At 36.9% G+C, this 21199-nt stretch overlaps 1 protein-coding gene across 1 annotated transcript in view; it reads left to right on the top strand.

Moving 5' to 3' along the window:
- Nucleotides 1–21199, top strand: part of unc13a (unc-13 homolog A (C. elegans)) — a 117499-nt gene that overhangs the window by 92752 nt on the left and 3548 nt on the right. Inside the window, exons 38-40 of the mRNA XM_056256402.1 lie at nucleotides 17747–17827; nucleotides 18363–18510; nucleotides 19628–19684. Coding sequence (XP_056112377.1) covers nucleotides 17747–17827; nucleotides 18363–18510; nucleotides 19628–19684 — 286 coding nt within the window. The remainder of the gene's footprint in view (nucleotides 1–17746; nucleotides 17828–18362; nucleotides 18511–19627; nucleotides 19685–21199) is intronic.

Below are 21199 nucleotides of genomic sequence, written 5' to 3'. Positions count from 1 at the left end.
TCAATTTAAGAGTAATGTACAAGTTTAAAAACAGCCAGGATGCACTATTCAGTTAAAAAAAATAAATATATCAAATAATACATAGGGCTATACTGCCCTCTTGTGTTCAAAATCAGGTAGGCCTATTGTATTTAAATATATTAGGTAGCCTATGTGACTCCGAGAATATTTTCTCACCGGTTATTTGACGTGTAAAACGTGTTAAATCGCTAAGTTAAAAGTGAAAGTAAAGTAAGGACGTCCGCACGGACATTTATAGTGGTGGCGCTCACAGTGCGCTCGAATGAATTTCTATGGAAGTAGAAATGAAAAAACATTCGCTCTGTTTTGCTCGCTCGTCGCCATGGACGCGCACCGTTATGAATTCCAGTGCAGCCGCATACTTTTTAGTGTCACTAAAATTAGCGCCATATCGGGGACCGATTGCTTCCGGTTTTCAGGGAAAAGACAACAACAAAAGAGTAAATGACAGATTCGCTTATATAGGCGCTTTTACACAAAATATTCCGTCATAATTTTTCCAGTCAGCTCTTCACTCTCGTGATTAATGAATTTTGACTCCTGTTGCTGATCTTTGCTGCAACTTTCGTTCTGCTCACAATTTAGTAAGCAAATACGTTCAAGTTTTAATTGTAGTGACTAAATGATTTTATTATACACACACCAAATTGACGGTGGGGGGCCATGGTATATTTAAATCTGCCAATTGTAATATCTGCTGGGCACCCCTAGTCTAGTCTTATTAAATGTATGCTTCATCTTTCATTTTTAATTTGTAAATTTGATCAATAAATTCAATTATTTAGAATAATAAGACACTATATGGCTGTTACTCTAGGTAGGGGTGATCAAATTAAATCGTTTACACTGAAAAATAACAATGCATTAAATAATGTGAGATTGTTTTAAATATGAGTTGGAAAGAATGATACTTTTAAACATAACACTAAACCGTCATTAGGTGTCGCCAGGCGACCGTCTTAATGAGTGAGTCATTGATTCATTCGTTCAAATGATTCGTTCGAACGACTGAGTCATTCATGAATGAGACAATACATGTTTATGGATTGGTCATTGAATCTTTGAGTCAATCGATTCGTTCAAAATGCTGAATCATTGTGTCTCTTACAGCGACAAGAGTTTAACCCTTGTTCAAGTTTAAGGCCTTGTCTTTTTGGATATATATCTTTTTTTTTAAATTCCAAAATATGCATACAACCCATATATTTTAAATGTATCGTTTGCTTTAAATTAAATTAAGATTGTATGTTTGGTAATTTAACCTGAGATGAATGTGCTATATTTCAGATCAATATATTTGTTTTCCTTAAAATTTGAACTAACACTAACTTTATTCTCATCTGAATTATAAATAACTTATTCCTGTATAAAATAAAAACACATTAGAATTTTCTTTTTTAATCAATGTAGAATGTGTAATTGAAAAATAAACAGATTAGGGCTCTGAGGACAATAAATGAAAATCAATGCGATATGGTGAATGTCCAAAAGATGGCTCCCACAGACTGTTTTAAATGGGGTTGGATAAATATTTTTTGCTTTTAGACAGTGTGTGCGTGTGATTTTAGTTGGGTGACAGTTGTAGGTTACAGTTTGACAAGAGTTTATAGTTTGACAAAAGCACTTTGTTGTGTTTTATTGCGAGTGTACACAAATATAAGTAAACACTTTGCAGTTTGAATGATGTCCTCTATGAACAAAATGACGGAGTATGTTTTTATGTGTAACAGTTCAATCGCACCCGCACCCGCACCTCACCCACACACACACACAGACACACAGACACAGACACACACACACACACACACACACACACACACACACACACACACACACACACACACACACACACACACACACACACACATATTGAAACCTGAGTGAAGTACAAAGCCCATAATGAAGAATAGTTTAGCATCCAAATACATCGCAAATGTTGAAACAGTTTGATTCTAATGAGAGAGTTACGTGAGCCAAACACCACCTAATTTTTACTTTCGCTTTCAATTATTTCGGTTATTTCTTAATTATAGTTTTTTTTTATTCTTGTTCTGTTCTGAATATCATTAAATTTAAAGAATTGCTTGTGTAATATTTTGAGTGTATCATCAAAACAGATTAATTCTCTCGGTTTAGTGATTCCCTAGTTATTTTTTTATTGTTTTCATTGTTCTAATCCGGTAAGGCAAGTGATATATATATATATATATTTATTATTATTATTATTATTATTATTATTATTATTATTATTTTTCTGCTACCTTTTGGACACTTTTGGAGGCCTTAACATGCTCAAAAACTCCTGAAACTTTGCACACATGTCAGAACCCGCGGCCATCAGGGCCGGGCTGAAGATGGTACCCGGGCGTGGCAGGGGGGCTCGACAGCGCCCCCTGGAACGGGGTCCGAAAACATGGTCCATAAATCAAACACGCTTGCATGTAATAATATGAAACTCGGTACACATGTAGATCTCCTCGTTTCATATATACTTCACACTCTTACTTTTTACCCCAGCCCAACAGGAAGTCGGCTATTTAGGGTTGTTGGTAAAACACACGCAATGGAATGTGAAATACTCCTCCTAGAGAATTCAAACAAACGGCACGAAACTCGGTCAGCATGAAGTCAAGACATTGAGGATGAAAGTTTGCGAGGGGATTTTTGATATCTCGAACGGTTTGGCCGTGGCGAGGAAACGAATTTATGGCGAGAAACAACAAACAAGAAGTGCGTTATAACTTCTGCATACATTAACTGATCTTGATGAAACTTCAGCAGTGTGATCGCTGTAAGAGGCCGATCACATGGATGTGACTATTGTGAGTCAAAGTTATAGCGCCACCAACTGGCAGCAGGAAGTGTGTCACTTTCTAAATGCTTTTGACAAAAGTGGGGGGGTTAGTTTTATCTACAGTAACAAAACTCGATATGTATATTGTACTCTTCGAGCCGGACAACTTTCTAATTTACCGTAATTAGCTACGACCAACAGGAAGTCAGATATTTTGGTTTGAATGTGGATTTCAGATTCTGAGTTTTTAGCTACTCCTCCTAAGTAGTTTATTTTATTCATGCCAAACTTTTTCAACATGATGAAAATACATTGAAGATGCTAAATTGTGAACAGATATTGAATATCTCAAACGGTTTTGCTATGGTTGAGGGATTCAAGTAATGTCAAAAAAAGAATCAGGGCATGTCTCATATCTTTCTAAAATGTAATTATACACCATTTATTTTTATATAAAATTATACAAATATTAGAACTAAACCCATTTTATTCCTTTTTTTCAATTTAAGAATTATTTTTAAGTTTAAAAACAGCCAGAATGGTTGTTTAGTCAAAAATAATAATAATCCAAATCATATATAGTGCTATACTGCCCTCTTGTGTTCAAAATCAGGTAGGCCTATTGAATTTATAAATATTTATATATTAGGGATGTTACTATGGGAATATTTTCCCACCGGTTAATCAACGTGTGATTGTGTAAACCAATTGTGTAAACCTCCCGCTGGGGGGTTTAAAAACACTAACTTGAAAGCGAAAGTATAATATGGACGTCCGCACAGACATTGAAATGGTGGCGCTCGAATGAATTCCTATGGAAGTAGAAATTAACTAAACGTTCGCTCTGTTCTGCTCGCTCGTCGCCATGGACGCGCACCATTATGAATGCCAGTGCAGCCGCATACTTTTTAGTGTCACTAAAATTAGTGCAATTTCGGGGGCCGATTGCTTGAATTGTGAGTTCAATAGTCTATTATTTTTCACGGAAAACACAACAATAAAAGAGTACAATGACAGATTCGCTTAAATAGGCGTTTTTACATAAAATAGCCTATTCCATCATCATCTTTTCAGTCAGCTCTTCACTCTCGTGATTAATGAAATTTGACTCCTGTTGCTGATATTTGCTGCAACTTTCGTTCAGCTCACAATTTAGTAAGCAAACACGTTTCAAATGTGTTTTTATTTTATTTTTGTGTATGTGTGTGTATATGTATGTATATATATAAATATAGCTTATGTTTCAAATATGAGTTAATTAACAATCGTTGGAAAGAATGATACTTTTAAACATAACACTAAACCGTCATTAGGTGTCGCCAGGCGACCGTCTTAATGAGCGAGTCATTGATTCATTCGTTTGAACGACTGAGTCATTCATGAATGAGATAGATGTTTATGGATTGATTGGTCATTGAATCTTTGAGTCAACCGATTCGTTCAAAATGCTGAATCATTCAGTAATGAGAACGCGTTGCTGTGAGATGCGCGATGGTTCTGCTGTGATCTTTGTTTAACTATTTTCGCTGCTGAAACAGAAAAAAAGTCAATATTGCATGTAAAATGTAAGTGATTTGACTTGTGTGTGTGTGTGTGTGTGTGATTGTGTGTGTGATTGTGTCTGTTACAGTGATAAGAGTTTAACTCTTGTTAAACTTTAGGCCTTGTCTTTTTGGATATATATCTTTTTATATTAAAAAATAGTCATACAACCCATATATTTTAAATGTATTGTTTGCTTTAAATTACATTAAGATTGTATGTTTGGTAATTGAACCTGAATGAATTTTAAATGAATGTGCTATATTTCAGATCATATATTTGTTTTCCTTAAAATTTGAACTAACACTAACTTTATTCTCATCTGAATGATAGATTATTTATTTCTGTATAAAATAAAAACACATTTGATTTTTCTTTTTTAATCAATGTAGAATGTGTAACTGAAAAAATAAACAGATTAGGGCTCTGTTTGATGACAAGAAATGAAAACCAATGCGATATGATGAATGTCCAAAAGATGGCTCCCACAGACTGTTTTTAAATAGGATTGTTTGATATTTTTTGCTTTTAAACTGTGTGTGTGTGTGTGTGTGTGTAAGAGATTTTGGTTGGGTGACAGTTGTAGTTTACAGTTTGACAAGAGTTTATAGCTTGACAAAAGCACAATGTTGTGTTTTATTGCAAGTGTACACAAATATAAGTAAACACTTTGCAGTTTGAATAATGTCCTGTATGAACAAAAGGACGGAGTATGTTTTTATGTCTACATTGTTCAATTACGCCACACACACACACACACACACAAACACACACACACACACACACACACACACACACACACACACACACACACACAAACACTATTTTTCTAATCAGATCAGGCAAGTAATATTCTGTCTTGTCTCTTAAAAAAACAATATATATATATTTATGTATATATATATATATATATATATATACGTGTGTGTGTGTGTGTGTGTGTTTGTGTGTGTATATATATAAATATAGCTGCGAGCAGCGATGAAAGGGCCAAAGCCGGCGGCACCGCCACCCCGGTTATAGCGCCACCAACTGGCAGCAGGAAGTCTGTCACTTTCAAAAAGCTTTGAAATCACCTGATTGCTTCAAACTTCACTACTATGATGTAAACACACGGCAGATGTAGACCTGGATGTAGACCTGACCTTTCAGAAGGTTGCTCTCGCATACTTTGTGGTTGATATGTGCCCTCAATGCACACTTTTGCAGAGCCCACACTGATACAAGCTCTACAGCACACTTCTTTTCGACAGTCAAAGCAGGGTTACGTTTTTGCACGTCGTGCACAATAACCCTAAAGGCACCAGGGTGGCGGTGCCACCGGCTTTATATATATATATATATATATATATATATATAAATATAGCTGCGAGCAGCGATGAAGGGCCAAAGCCGGTGGTACCGCCACCCCGGTGCCTTTAGGTAACTAAAGGCACCGGGGTTGCGGTGCCACCGGCTTGGGCCCGTAATCGCTGCTCGCAGCTATATTTAGGGCCCAAGCCTTGAAAAGGCGAAGGCCCTATTGTTTTCCTAAGGATTATTATTTATTATTATTATTATTATTATTTTACTACCTTTTGGGCACTTTTGGGGGCCTTAACGTGCTCGAAAACTCTTGAAACTTTGCACACATCTCAGAACCCGCGGCCATCAGGGCCGGGCTGAAGCTGGTACCCGGGCGTGGCAGGGGGGCTCGACAGCGCCCCCTGGAACGGGGTTTGAACACTTGGTCCATAAATCAAACACGCTTGCATGTAATAATATGAAACTCAGTACACATATAGATCTCATCGGTTCATATATACTTCATGCTCTTACTTTTTACCCCAGCCCAACAGGAAGTCGGCTATTAAGGGTTGTTTGGAAAACACATGCAATGGAATGTGAAATACTCCTCCTAGAGAATTCAAACACACGGCACGAAACTCGGTCAGCATGAAGTCAAGACACTGAGGATGAAAAATTGCCAGGGGATTTTTGATATCTCGAACGGTTTGGCCGTGGCGAGTAAACGAAATTATGGCGAGAAACGTGAAACAGGAAGTGTGTTATAACTACTGCATACATTAACTAATCTTGATGAAACTTCAGCAGTGTGTTCGTTGTAAGAGCCCGATCACATGGATGTGACTATTGTGAGTCAAAGTTATAGCGCCACCAACTGGCAGCAGGAAGTGTGTCACTTTCAAAATGCTTTTAAATCACCCTCTTATTTTTACCCGATTTGCTTCAAACTTCATGTGCATAATGTAGACACACGCCAGATGTAGACCTGTGAAAGGATTATTGATATCTTAGATACTGTTGCCATGGCAATGCATCAAACATTAATATTCCTTTTTTTAAGCTTTTTCATGCTTTTTTATGCTTTCGGGCACTTTTGGGGTTCTTAACGTGCTCGAAAACTCTTGAAACTTTGCACACGGGACAAAACCCGCGGCCATCAGGGCCAGGCTGAAGCTGGTACCCGGGCGTGGCAGGGGGGCTCGACAGCGCCCCCTTGAACGGGTCAGACAATTTGGTCCATATATCCAACACGCTTTACCCTATTTGCTTCAAACTTGATGTGTATAATGTAGACACAAGCCAGATGTAGACCTGTGAAAGGATTGTTGATATCTTAGATGCTGTTGCCGTGACAACGCATCAAACTTTAATATTCTTTTTGGATACTTTTGAGATTCTTAGCGCACTTTTGGGGCCCTTAACATTCTCAAAAACTCTTGAAACTTTGCACACGGGTCAGAAACCGCGGCCATCAGGGCCGGGCTGAAGCTGGTACCCGGGCGTGGCAGGGGGGCTCGACAGCGCCCCCTGGAACGGGGTCCGAAAACTTGGTCCATAAATCAAACAGGCTTTACCCGATTTGCTTCAAACTTGATGTGTATAATGTAGACACACGCCAGATGTAGACCTGTGAAAGGATTGTTGATATCTTAGATGCTGTTGCCGTGACAACGCATCAAACTTTAATATTCTTTTTGGATACTTTTGAGACTCTCAGCGCACTTTTGGGGCCCTTAACGTGCTCAAAAACTCTTGAAACTTTGCACACGGGTCAGAACCCGCGGCCATCAGGGCCGGGCTGAAGCTGGTACCCGGGCGTGGCAGGGGGGCTCGACAGCGCCCCCTGGAACAGGGTCCGAAAACTTGGTCCATAAATCAAACACGCTTGAATGTAATAATATGAAACTCGGTACACATATAGATCTCATCGATTCATATATCCTTTGTACTTTTACTTTTTACCCCAGCCCAACAGGAAGTCGGCTATTATGGTTTGTTTGGAAGCGTATGCCCCTGGAATTCGATATACTCCTCCTAGAGAATTCAACCAATCGCCACGAAACTCGGTCAGCATGAAGTCAAGACATTGAGGATGAAAAGTTGCCAGGGGATTTTTGATATCTCGAACGGTTTGGCCGTGGCGAGGAAACGAATTTATGGCGAATAAAGGAAACAGGAAGTGTGTTATAACTTCTGCATACATTAACTGATCTTGATGAAACTTCAGCAGTGTGTTCGCTGTAAGAGCCCGATCACATGGATGTGACTATTGTGAGTCAAAGTTATAGCGCCACCAACTGGCAGCAGGAAGTGTGTCACTTCCTAAAGGCTTTGAAATCACCCTCTTATTTTTACCCAATTTGCTTCAAACTTTATGTGTATAATGTAGACACACGGCAGATGTAGACCTGAGAAAGGATTATTGATATCTTAGATACTGTTGCCGTGGCAACGCATCAAACTTTATTATTCTTTGTTGATGCTTTTGAGACTCTTAACATACTTGAAATTGCATGAAACCCGACAGACACATCACATTTATTAGCCAGTAGATATGTGCAAAGTTTCAGAAACGGGCGTGGTGAGGGGCTCAGTAGCGCCACCTTTTGTCAAAAGTGGGGGGATTGATTTTATCTACAGTAATAAAAATCGGTATGTGTATTGTTCTCCTCCAGCCAGACAACTTTCTAATTTACACTCAAAAGCTCCAACCAACAGGAAATCAGATATTTTGGTTTGAAAATTGTCATTTTATGTCTCTCTCTCTCTGAGCCTACGTCTATGTGTGTGTGTGTGTGTCTGTGAGTGTGGGGAGGGGGAGGGGGGCTAGATTAACCATTTGACTGCTGTGTGGTTTGGCCTGCATTAAAAAAGAAAAAAAAATGTCTTACGCCTTGTATTTTTTAAATAAGTTGTATTAATAAGTAAAGGCATATAACCAGTTGAATTGTAGTGCATTGAAAATAGTTTTATATAATTAGTTTATTAATTAAATTAACTTGGTCAGAAAATTTGGTCCATAAATCAAACACACTTGCATGTAATATTATGAAACTCTGTACACATATAGATCTCATCGGGCCAAACAACTTTAAGCCAGCCCAACAGGAAGTGGGCTATTTTGGTCTTAATGTGGATGTTTTGCAAAACCAGGCTCTACATTTTTACCCACTCCTCTTAAGTGGTTTATTTTATTCCCACCAAACTTTTTCAACATGATGAAAATACATTAAAGAAGCATAATTGTGAATATCTATTGAATATCTCTAATTGTTTTGCTATGGCGAGGGATTAAAGTCATGTAAAAAAAAATAAACACTAAAAGCCTCATATCTTCTAAAAATTTAATTATACACCATTTATTTCTAGATAAAATTATACAAATATCAGAACTAAACCCATTTTATTCTTGTTTTCAATTTAAGAATAATGTACAAGTTTAAAAACAGCCAGGATGCACTATTCAGTTAAAAAATAAATATATCAAATAATACATAGGGCTATACTGCCCTCTTGTGTTCAAAATCAGGTAGGCCTGTTGTATTTAAATATAGGTAGCTGCTATGTGACTCCGAGAATTTTTTCTCACCGGTTATTTGACTTGTAACACCGGGGGCTTTTATATCGCTAAGTTAAAAGTGAAAGTAAAGTAAGGACATTTATAGTGGTGGCGCTCACAGTGCGCTCGAATGAATTTCTATGGAAGTAGAAATGAAAAAACGTTCGCTCTGTTTTGCTCGCTCGTCGCCATGGACGCGCACCGTAATGAATGCCACTGCAGCCGCATACTTTTTAGTGTCACTTTAAAATTAGTGCAATATCGGGGGCCAATTGCTTGAATTGTGAGTTCAATAGTCTATTATTTTTCACGGAAAACACAACAACAAAAGAGTACAATGATAGATTCGCTTAAATAGGCGCTTTTACATAAAATAGCCTATTCCGTCATCATCTTTTCAGTCAGCTCTTCACTCTCGTGATTAATGAAATTTGACTCCTGTTGCTGATATTTGCTGCAACTTTCGTTCTGCTCACAATTTAGTAAGCAAACACGCTTCAAATGTGTTTTTATTTTATTTTTGTGTGTATATATGTGTGTATATATATATATATAGCTTATGTTTCAAATATGAGTTAATTAACAATCGTTTGAAAGAATGATACTTTTAAACATATCACTAAGCCGTCATTAGGTGTCGCCAGGCGACCGTCTTAATGAGCGAGTCATTGATTCATTTGTTCGAACGATTCGTTCGAACGGCTGAGTCATTCATGAATGAGACAGATTATGGATTGGTCATTGAATCTTTGAGTCAACCGATTCGTTCAAAATGCTGAATCATTCAGTAATGAGAAAACACGTTGCTGTGAGATGCTCGATGGTTCTGCTGTGATCTTTGTTTAACTAGTTTCACTGCTGAAACAGAAAAAAGTCAATATTGCATATAAAATGTAAGTGATTTGACTTGTGTGTGTGTCTGTGTGTGTGTGTGTGTGTGTGTGTGTGTGTGTGTGTGTGTGTGTGTGTGTGTGTGTGTGTGTGTGTGTGTGTGTGTGTGTGTGTGTGTGTGTGTGTGTGTGTGTGTGTGTGTGTGTATGATTGTGTCTGTTACTTTTTGGATATATATCTTTTTATATAAAAAAAAATAGGCATACAACCCATATATTTTAAATGTATTGTTTGCTTTAAATTACATTAAGATTTGTATGTTTGGTAATTGAACCTGAATGAATTTTAAATGAATGTGCTATATTTCAGAGTTTTCCTTAAAATTTGACCTAACACTAACTTTATTCTCATCTGAATGATAGATTATTTATTTCTGTATAAAATAAAAAAGAGATTTTGGTTGGGTGACAGTTGTAGTTTACAGTTTGACAAAAGCACAATGTTGTGTTTTATTGCGATTGTTCACAAATATAAGTAAACACTTATGAGATAGATGTTTATGGATTGATTGGTCATTGAATCTTTGAGTCAACCGATTCGTTCAAAATGCTGAATCATTCAGTAATGAGAACGCGTTGCTGTGAGATCCTCGATGGTTCTGCTGTGATCTTTGTTTAACTATTTTCGCTGCTGAAACAGAAAAAAAGTCAATATTGCATCTAAAATGTAAGTGATTTGACTTGTGTGTGTGTGTGTGATTGTGTGTGTGATTGTGTCTGTTACAGTGATAAGAGTTTAACCCTTGTTAAACTTTAGACCTTGTCTTTTTGGATATATATCTTTTTATATTAAAAAATAGTCATACAACCCATATATTTTAAATGTATTGTTTGCTTAAAAATTACATTAAGATTGTATGTTTGGTAATCGAACCTAAATGAATTTTACATGAATGTGCTATATTTCAGATCATATATTTGTTTTCCTTAAAATTTGAACTAACACTAACTTTATTCTCATCTGAATGATAGATTATTTATTTCTGTATAAAATAAAAACACCTTTGATTTTTCTTTTTTAATCAATGTAGAATGTGTAACTGAAAAAATAAACAGATTAGGGCTCTGTTTGATGACAAGAAATGAAAACCAATGCGATATGATGAATGTCCAAAAGATGGCTCCCACAGACTGTTTTTAAATAGGATTGTTTGATATTTTTTGCTTTTAAACTGTGTGTGTGTGTGTGTGTGTAAGAGATTTTGGTTGGGTGACAGTTGTAGTTTACAGTTTGACAAGAGTTTATAGTTTGACAAAAGCACAATGTTGTGTTTTATTGCGAGTGTACACAAATATAAGTAAACACTTTGCAGTTTGAATAATGTCCTGTATGAACAAAAGGACGGAGTATGTCTTTATGTCTACATTGTTCAATTACGCCACACACACACACACACAGACAAACACTATTTTTCTAATCAGATCAGGCAAGTAATATTCTGTCTTGTCTCTTAAAAAAACAATATATATATATTTATGTATATATATATATATATATATATATATATATATATGTGTGTGTGTGTGTGTATATATATATATAAATATAGCTGCGAGCAGCGTGAAAGGGCCAAAGCCGGCGGCACCGCCACCCCGGTTATAGCGCCACCAACTAGCAGCAGGAAGTCTGTCACTTTCAAAAAGCTTTGAAATCACCTGATTGCTTCAAACTTCACTACTATGATGTAAACACACGGCAGATGTAGACCTGGATGTAGACCTGACCTTTCAGAAGGTTGCTCTCGCATACTTTGTGGTTGACATGTGCCCTCAATGCACACTTTTGCAGAGCCCACACTGATACAAGCTCTACAGCACACTTCTTTTCGACAGTCAAAGCAGGGTTACGTTTTTGCACGTCGTGCACAATAACCCTAAAGGCACCAGGGTGGCGGTGCCACCGGCTTTATATATATATATATATATATAAATAAATATAGCTGCGAGCAGCGATGAAGGGCCAAAGCCGGTGGTACCGCCACCCCGGTGCCTTTAGGTAACTAAAGGCACCGGGGTTGCGGTGCCACCGGCTTGGGCCCGTAATCGCTGCTCGCAGCTATATTTATTATTATTTTACTACCTTTTGGGCACTTTTGGGGGCCTTAACGTGCTCGAAAACTCTTGAAACTTTGCACACATCTCAGAACCCGCGGCCATCAGGGCCGGGCTGAAGCTGGTACCCGGGCGTGGCAGGGGGGCTCGACAGCGCCCCCTGGAACGGGGTTTGAACACTTGGTCCATAAATCAAACACGCTTGCATGTAATAATATGAAACTCAGTACACATATAGATCTCATCGGTTCATATATACTTCATGCTCTTACTTTTTACCCCAGCCCAACAGGAAGTCGGCTATTAAGGGTTGTTTGGAAAACACATGCAATGGAATGTGAAATACTCCTCCTAGAGAATTCAAACACACGGCACGAAACTCGGTCAGCATGAAGTCAAGACACTGAGGATGAAAAATTGCCAGGGGATTTTTGATATCTCGAACGGTTTGGCCGCGGCGAGTAAACGAAATTATGGCGAGAAACGTGAAACAGGAAGTGTGTTATAACTACTGCATACATTAACTAATCTTGATGAAACTTCAGCAGTGTGTTCGTTGTAAGAGCCCGATCACATGGATGTGACTATTGTGAGTCAAAGTTATAGCGCCACCAACTGGCAGCAGGAAGTGTGTCACTTTCAAAATGCTTTTAAATCACCCTCTTATTTTTACCCGATTTGCTTCAAACTTCATGTGCATAATGTAGACACACGCCAGATGTAGACCTGTGAAAGGATTATTGATATCTTAGATACTGTTGCCATGGCAATGCATCAAACATTAATATTCCTTTTTTTAAGCTTTTTCATGCTTTTTTATGCTTTCGGGCACTTTTGGGGTTCTTAACGTGCTCGAAAACTCTTGAAACTTTGCACACGGGACAAAACCCGCGGCCATCAGGGCCAGGCTGAAGCTGGTACCCGGGCGTGGCAGGGGGGCTCGACAGCGCCCCCTTGAACGGGTCAGACAATTTGGTCCATATATCCAACACGCTTTACCCTATTTGCTTCAAACTTGATGTGTATAATGTAGACACAAGCCAGTTGTAGACCTGTGAAAGGATTGTTGATATCTTAGATGCTGTTGCCGTGACAACGCATCAAACTTTAATATTCTTTTTGGATACTTTTGAGATTCTTAGCGCACTTTTGGGGCCCTTAACATGCTCAAAAACTCTTGAAACTTTGCACACGGGTCAGAAACCGCGGCCATCAGGGCCGGGCTAAAGCTGGTACCCGGGCGTGGCAGGGGGGCCCGACAGCGCCCCCTGGAACGGGGTCCGAAAACTTGGTCCATAAATCAAACAGGCTTTACCCGATTTGCTTCAAACTTGATGTGTATAATGTAGACACAAGCCAGATGTAGACCTGTGAAAGGATTGTTGATATCTTAGATGCTGTTGCCGTGACAACGCATCAAACTTTAATATTCTTTTTGGATACTTTTGAGACTCTCAGCGCACTTTTGGGGCCCTTAACATGCTCAAAAACTCTTGAAACTTTGCACACGGGTCAGAACCCGCGGCCATCAGGGCCGGGCTGAAGCTGGTACCCGGGCGTGGCAGGGGGGCTCGACAGCGCCCCCTGGAACAGGGTCCGAAAACTTGGTCCATAAATCAAACACGCTTGAATGTAATAATATGAAACTCGGTACACATATAGATCTCATCGATTCATATATCCTTTGTACTTTTACTTTTTACCCCAGCCCAACAGGAAGTCGGCTATTATGGTTTGTTTGGAAGCGTATGCCCCTGGAATTCGATATACTCCTCCTAGAGAATTCAACCAATCGCCACGAAACTCGGTCAGCATGAAGTCAAGACATTGAGGATGAAAAGTTGCCAGGGGATTTTTGATATCTCGAACGGTTTGGCCGTGGCGAGGAAACGAATTTATGGCGAATAAAGGAAACAGGAAGTGTGTTATAACTTCTGCATACATTAACTGATCTTGATGAAACTTCAGCAGTGTGTTCGCTGTAAGAGTCCGATCACATGGATGTGACTATTGTGAGTCAAAGTTATAGCGCCACCAACTGGCAGCAGGAAGTGTGTCACTTCCTAAAGGCTTTGAAATCACCCTCTTATTTTTACCCAATTTGCTTCAAACTTTATGTGTATAATGTAGACACACGGCAGATGTAGACCTGAGAAAGGATTATTGATATCTTAGATACTGTTGCCGTGGCAACGCATCAAACTTTATTATTCTTTGTTGATGCTTTTGAGACTCTTAACATACTTGAAATTGCATGAAACCCGACAGACACATCACATTTATTAGACAGTAGACATGTGCAGAGTTTCAGAAACGGGCGTGGTGAGAGCAATTAGAGAATAATGTTTAAGTTTAAAAACAGCCAGAATGGTTGTTTAGTCAAAAAAATTTTTTTTCCAAATCATACATAGTGTTATACTGCCCTCTTGTGTTCAAAATCAGGTAAAAAGCGAAAGTAAAATAAGAACGTCTGCACAATTCATTAATAATGGTGCAGAGTAGAGTGAGCTTTTTCAATTAATTCCTATGGAAGTAGGAATGAACTAAACAACGTTCGCTCTGTTCTGCTCGTCCCTCACCGTGGGCGCGCAGAGTTATGAATGCCCGTGCAGCCGTGAGCATTTTAGTTTCATTTTAAAATTAGCGCCATTTCGGGGGACGTATTACTTTAATTTATTTAACAAAAACACAATGTTGTGTTTTATTGCGAGTGTACACAAATATAAGTAAACACTTTGACGTTTGAATGATGTCCTGTATGAAGAAAATGACGGAGTATGTTTCACTGTTCAATCGCGCTGAGCCACCCAGACCCCCACACACACACTGACACACACACACACACACACACACACAAACACACACACACACACACACACACACAATAATAAAACATTCAACCTAACATATACAAATTACACTGCTATGTTGAAATAGTCAGTAGTACAATTTGTATCATTCACAGTAAGCACCGCTCCACTGTGATTTTTCCAAGCACATTTTTGCACAAGTGAAGAGGATGATTTTTTCCGTCGATATTGGAACGTGAGTGAAGTACAAAGCCTGTAATAAAGAATAGTTTAGCATCCAAATACATCGCAAATGTTGCAACATTTAGATTCTAAAGAGAGATTTACGTGAGCCTAACACCACTTACTTTTACTTTTGTTTTAAATTATTTCGTTTTGGCTTTATTATAGTTATTTTTTTATTCGTGTTCTGTTCTGAATATCATTAAATTTAAAGGATTTGTTGTGGAATATTTTGAGTGTATAATCAAATAACACTAAACCGTCACTAGGTGTCGCCAGGCGACCGTCTTAATGAGCGGGTCATTGATTCATTCGTTCAAACGATTCGTTTGAACGACTGAGTGATTCATGAATGAGACAGATGTTTATGGATTGGTCATTGAATCTTTGAGTCAACCAATTTGTTCAAAATGCTGAATCATTCAGTAATGAGAAAACACGTTGCTGTGAGATGCAATGGTTCTGCTGTGATCTTTGTTTAACTATTTTCGCTGCTGAAACAGAAGAACAGTCAATATTGCATCTAAAATGTAAGTGACTTGACACGTGTGTGTGTGTGTGTGTGTGTGTGTGTGTGCGTGTGAGTGCGTGCGTGCGTGCGTGCGTGTGTGTGTGTGTGTGTGTGTGTGTGTGTGTGTGCAATCAATCCCAGGTAAGAGGCATGAATAATGAGAATTGGACTTCTAGGAGTGAGGTTAATATTCCGGAGACGGTTCCCTCGGATTGTGAAAAGGAGGCGGCGCGGGAGTGGCCAGGCATTGCGCTACTTCTATTTCAAAGTTTAAAACAATGCTAATATAATTTTTTTGAACGATTTCATTACAAATGTTTATTTTATATATTTATAAAATATTATAAAATATAATAACTATGTTTTGTCCTATTAACAAAAGACAGGCAATGTACTATTAACAAATGTTAATAGTTTTTTAAAAGTTAAAATGATACTTTATGCATTTGTTTTGTGTCAGATGATTAACAATATAAATTAAACAAAGCTTAAAACAAACAAAATAATAAAACGAAAACAAAGCTTGAACATTTTATTTAATTGAAAAGCCTTTTTGAAATAAAATGTGTTTTTTTCCCTCTGAAATAGCAAAAGCATCGCACACTTAGCTGTACCTGCTCTAAATAAATAATAGTATTTAAATAAAAATACAAAATCGAAATAAATAAATTATATAAAACAAAATCAAATCAAAGAAAATAAATCTTATTAAAGTTATGCAGGCACACATTTAACAATAATTTTCAAGTGACAAATAAAATCAATCAAAATTCCTTACACATGGAGTTAATCCTGACGATTCCTGAGGCGCCTTTCCTCATGACACTCGCTTTTTTTTTCGAAGATATATTTTATTTGGTTTGATTTTGTTTTTGTAATAATTTATTTTATTTAGTTCGATTTTGTATTTTTATTGAATTACTATTTTTTATTTAGAGCAGGTACAGCTAGTGTGTGATGCTTTTGCTATTTCAGAGGAAAACAATAATTTTATTTAATTAATAATTTTTGTTTCAGTCCACCATATAATTATGTTGTGTTTGATCTATGGAAAAAAGTTAGTTGTGAAATGGTTGAATATTAACAAAAGTTAATAGTTTTTTACAAGTTAGAATAATACGATATATATATATAAACAAGCCGGTGGCACCGCCACCCCGGTGCCTTTAGGGTTACTGTGCATGACGGGCAATATCGTAACTCCGCTTTGACCTTTGAGAAGATGTGTGCTATAGAGCTTGCATTGGTGTGGGCTCTGCAAAAGTGTGTGTGTGTGTGTGAGGCGTGATTGAACAATGTAGACATATATATATATATATATAAAGGCACCGGGGTGGCGGTGCCACCGGCTTGTTTATATATATATATATATATATATATATATATATATATATATATATATATATGAATATAGCTGCGAGCAGCGATGAAGGGCCAAAGCCGGCGGCACCGCCACTCCGGTGCCTTTAGGTAACTAAAGGCACCGGGGTTGCGGTGCCACCGGCTTGGGCCCGTAATCGCTGCTCGCAGCTATATTTTTATTTATTTTTTGACAGAATTTTTCGTACTCGTTTTCCGAAATTTTCTGAAATGCGTACTTGTAGTAGCCAAAAAATGACATTTTAGTAACATTTTGAAAAATGTATAAATATTTATAAATTAATATTTAGGTCAAATATCATATGAATATGAATAATATTAAGTAAATATTTGTAAATGATTATTTGAAAGAATTTGTATTTTAAAACTTTATTTATATAGTTTTATAAACACTATATGAATAAATAAAGTGTTTTTTTTATCAGTTTAACATTAAATATGTTTGAATTAAAAAAAATTAATTAACATGTCATTTGTCTCTTCATTGTCACAGGTAAAATAAAATAAACACTATTATTTTTTGTATTAATTTTGTATATGCAGTATAACACCTAAATTATTTTTTAATTAAAAATTTCTCTTAATTTTTGTGCACAGTTTAAATGAACCTGGAATAACAATTTTAATTATGAAAAGATCATTGTATTTTGTCCTAATAAACTTTTGTTCTTTTTGTAGGAGCACATGGTTCGTGAGGAGGCCAAGGCACTGTCCCCTAAACAGTGTGCAGTGATTGAGTTAGCACTGGATACTATAAAGGTGTGTGTAAAGAGCTGAATGTCAGTGTAAGAATGGTCTTCCACTGGTTTGTGATGACGACACCATCAGCAATATTGTGCTTCAAATAGTGGGTCACTGAATATAATGGAAATATATAACTATAGTTACCTTCTTACTTCTACACTACATATACTGTATGTAGAATATTCATTCTTTTTTTTTCAATAATTTAAAAAAAACATAACTCTGATACACAAGGATGTGTTTTATTTGCAATTTGTACATCACTATCCTTCATTGTATTATTCACTTTACACGTTCAGTCATGCTTTTTTGCACCTTGTGATGTAGAGCAGAATATAATATAGATTTTTTAAATGTTAAAAACCAGTTTAATAAGCAGAGAAGCCCAGGTATTTTTCAGGGAATCAACATTATTACAGGGAATATACACAATTAATCAACTGTGTCTTTGTAGCTATCAAAATATTGCTCTTGTTTGTTTGGGCATCCCGACGTGCCGTACACAGACAGCATGGTCTCAAGCATTCTCTGTTGTTTTGGGGTTTCTTAGCAATATTTCCATGCTGGAGGTGTGGGACTGAAGAAGACGTTCCTTGAGAAGAGTCCAGACCTGCTGTCTCTGCACTACGCCCTGTCCCTCTACACTCAGGCCACCGACAAACTCATCAAGACCTTCGTTCAGTCCCAGAATACACAAGGTAAGGCTCTTCCAGACATCTCGCTGTGCCTTTAAATATTATTTACCTTTTCTCTACCTCTACACAACATCAGTCTTTAATAAAATTAGGATATATATAAAATTATAGTATTATGTATATTATTATTAGTGCTGTCAAATTGATTAGTCGTGATTAATCACATCTAACATAAAAGTTTGTAAATATATATAATATATGTATGTGTGTGTATATACTGTATATATATTTATATACACACACACACACACACACATATATATATATATATACACAAACTTTTATGTTAGATGCAGTAATTATCCTAACTAATTATTATATATTTTATATATTTTTTAAAACATTACTTTGTCTTTTAAAATGTTTTATTCTGTGGCGGAAACAAGCTTCGATACAATTGCGACTTTTTATCTCACAATTGTTTACATCTCACAATTCTGACTTTATTGTGTTATAAACTCGCAATTGCGTGTTATAAAGTCAGATTTGCAAGAAATAAACTCGCAATTCTGACTTTATCACGCAATTCTGACGTAATTGTGAGATAAAGTCAGAATTGAGAGATGTAAACTTGCAATTGTGAGAAAAAAAGTCAGAATTGTGAGAGAAAAAATACTTTTTTTATTTTTTATTCTGTGGCGGAAACAAGCTTCCATAACTTTGCTTTATACATATATATATATATATATATAATTTTTTTAATTTTATTTTTATGAAAAGAATATTGCATTTTCTTTTAGTGTTTAATCTGAGTTCCGTCTTTCTTTTTCTCCCTCACACACTTTGGGAATCCTGACACACTTTAGGCCGAGACGCCCCTGGCAGAGCAATTTTAATAGATTATCATTTAAAATGTAATTAGAGTAAATCTCACTACTACATTTAAGTATTTAAACACATATTAAAAATAAAGTGTGTGTGCAAATGTGTGTATGTGTCTGTGAAAATCCACAGCAGGTTGAAGATGGACTGCTAAAGACTGTTAACATTTGCTGAGCTTGTTGGACTGTATCTTTTTTCTTCTTCTGTATCTCTTCCTTTCCATCTCTCAAATCCCCATCACTATGTGGTCTCAATTTCTCTCTGTATTTTTCTGCGTCCTCTCCTTCTCTTTCACCAGTTCATGGAGGGAAGGGGGTAAGGTTCAGCCATAGTGAAGACGTGTACCCAGAGAAGGGTACGTTCACGTGGGGCCCGGTGCCCTTCATGACGAAGAACTAATCAGTGATCCACCCGAATCAGATCATGCACCTCCCATTCCAACGGGCCAATCGCATGCCCCACGACCACCCATATCTTCCCACAGAAAGGGCCTTGCATGTATGAGTACCTGGAAAGAACATGCTGTATGTTCGCATACATTGGTCTGAAATGTATCTTGACGCTACAGCAGCAAGAAAGCCCAGGATGAAGTGTGTTTTGAATGGCAGTGAATGAGGAATGCACGCACTTCTGCAGTGTGAGGTGCATGTGTACACTGAGTGACAGTGAGAAACGAGTGAGAGGCCGTGACGAAACGTTATTTTTCCAAGCGCTGAATCACGTTGTCGTATGTAGATGTGACATTAATTGCGACTGACTCAGATTGTCCGCAGGCAGGGTCTGTTCTGTTGCTCTGCGTGATTTTCCCTCACGACCACGCAACGTGGTTTCCCCTCCCTTTAGTCTCATCCCTTAGGCTCAAGACAACCCTCCCTCAGCCAATCAGAGTTCGCTCCTGGGGTCAGGTGATGTGCTTTCTGTCAGTGTACATCAGGTCAAAAAGGATCTAAATTGGCATTTAAGGGCCCCGCAAAAAAAATCACGTGGCTATATGTGATTATAACTTGAGATGTGATTTATGTTGCTTCAAACTGACCAATCTTAGACGTTGATATGCTTGAGCCAAATTAGTGTTTACTTATTCTCAAAAAGTTTTTAATATGGGTTAGAGTGCATATTTTCATGAAAATATTGCATAATGCAAAAAATCTTAATGAACCTAAAAGAGTTAAATATTATATATATTTATATATATTATCATATAAAAATGATAATATTTTTATGATAATATCATATAAAAATGATATATCAAATATTCTTTATTTATTATATATAATATGTAACTTTTTTAATATATTAGCAAATATTTATTATTTTTTTAGGTTAATTTAGATTTTTCATTATATTAAAAAAAATCTTAGGGGTAAAATATATCTGTACATGTTTTTTTCATTGCTAAATAATGCTAAATATATATATTTTTTAAATATATAATATATTACAAATGTTTTTTAATATTATATCTACAATTTTAGCTAAATTATTCTAAATAAAAATTAATTATTGTACATTTAATTTATATTTAAGACAATTAAAAAATATCTATTGCAAATATTTTATGAACAATTTCTGATTTTGTGGTTAAATATGACCCGGACATTTCTTGACAGGTTTTGTGACATTTACCCAGATGCTGTTTGGTTAGAAACAGTCATAAAGTGCTGCATCAACAGCCGTCAGCGTCAACGTTAACATGCCGCTGTTCAAGCTTTTTCAAATCCCCTCTTGCTTAGACAGTTCCGCTCTAAAGAGAAACTGCATTATCAGCCTGTTTCTCTGACAGGCACACACATATAACAGATGCTGAAAGCAACCCATTCTTTAATTATTATTTGATTGCAGCTGACCTAGATTCTGTGGAGAGATGCAC

The sequence above is a fragment of the Rhinichthys klamathensis genome, unplaced genomic scaffold, assembly GCF_029890125.1.
Source record: "Rhinichthys klamathensis goyatoka isolate OS25496 unplaced genomic scaffold, OSU_Roscu_1.1 h1tg000127l_1, whole genome shotgun sequence".
NCBI lineage: Eukaryota > Metazoa > Chordata > Actinopteri > Cypriniformes > Leuciscidae > Rhinichthys > Rhinichthys klamathensis.
This window is presented reverse-complemented; position numbering and strand designations above follow the sequence as displayed.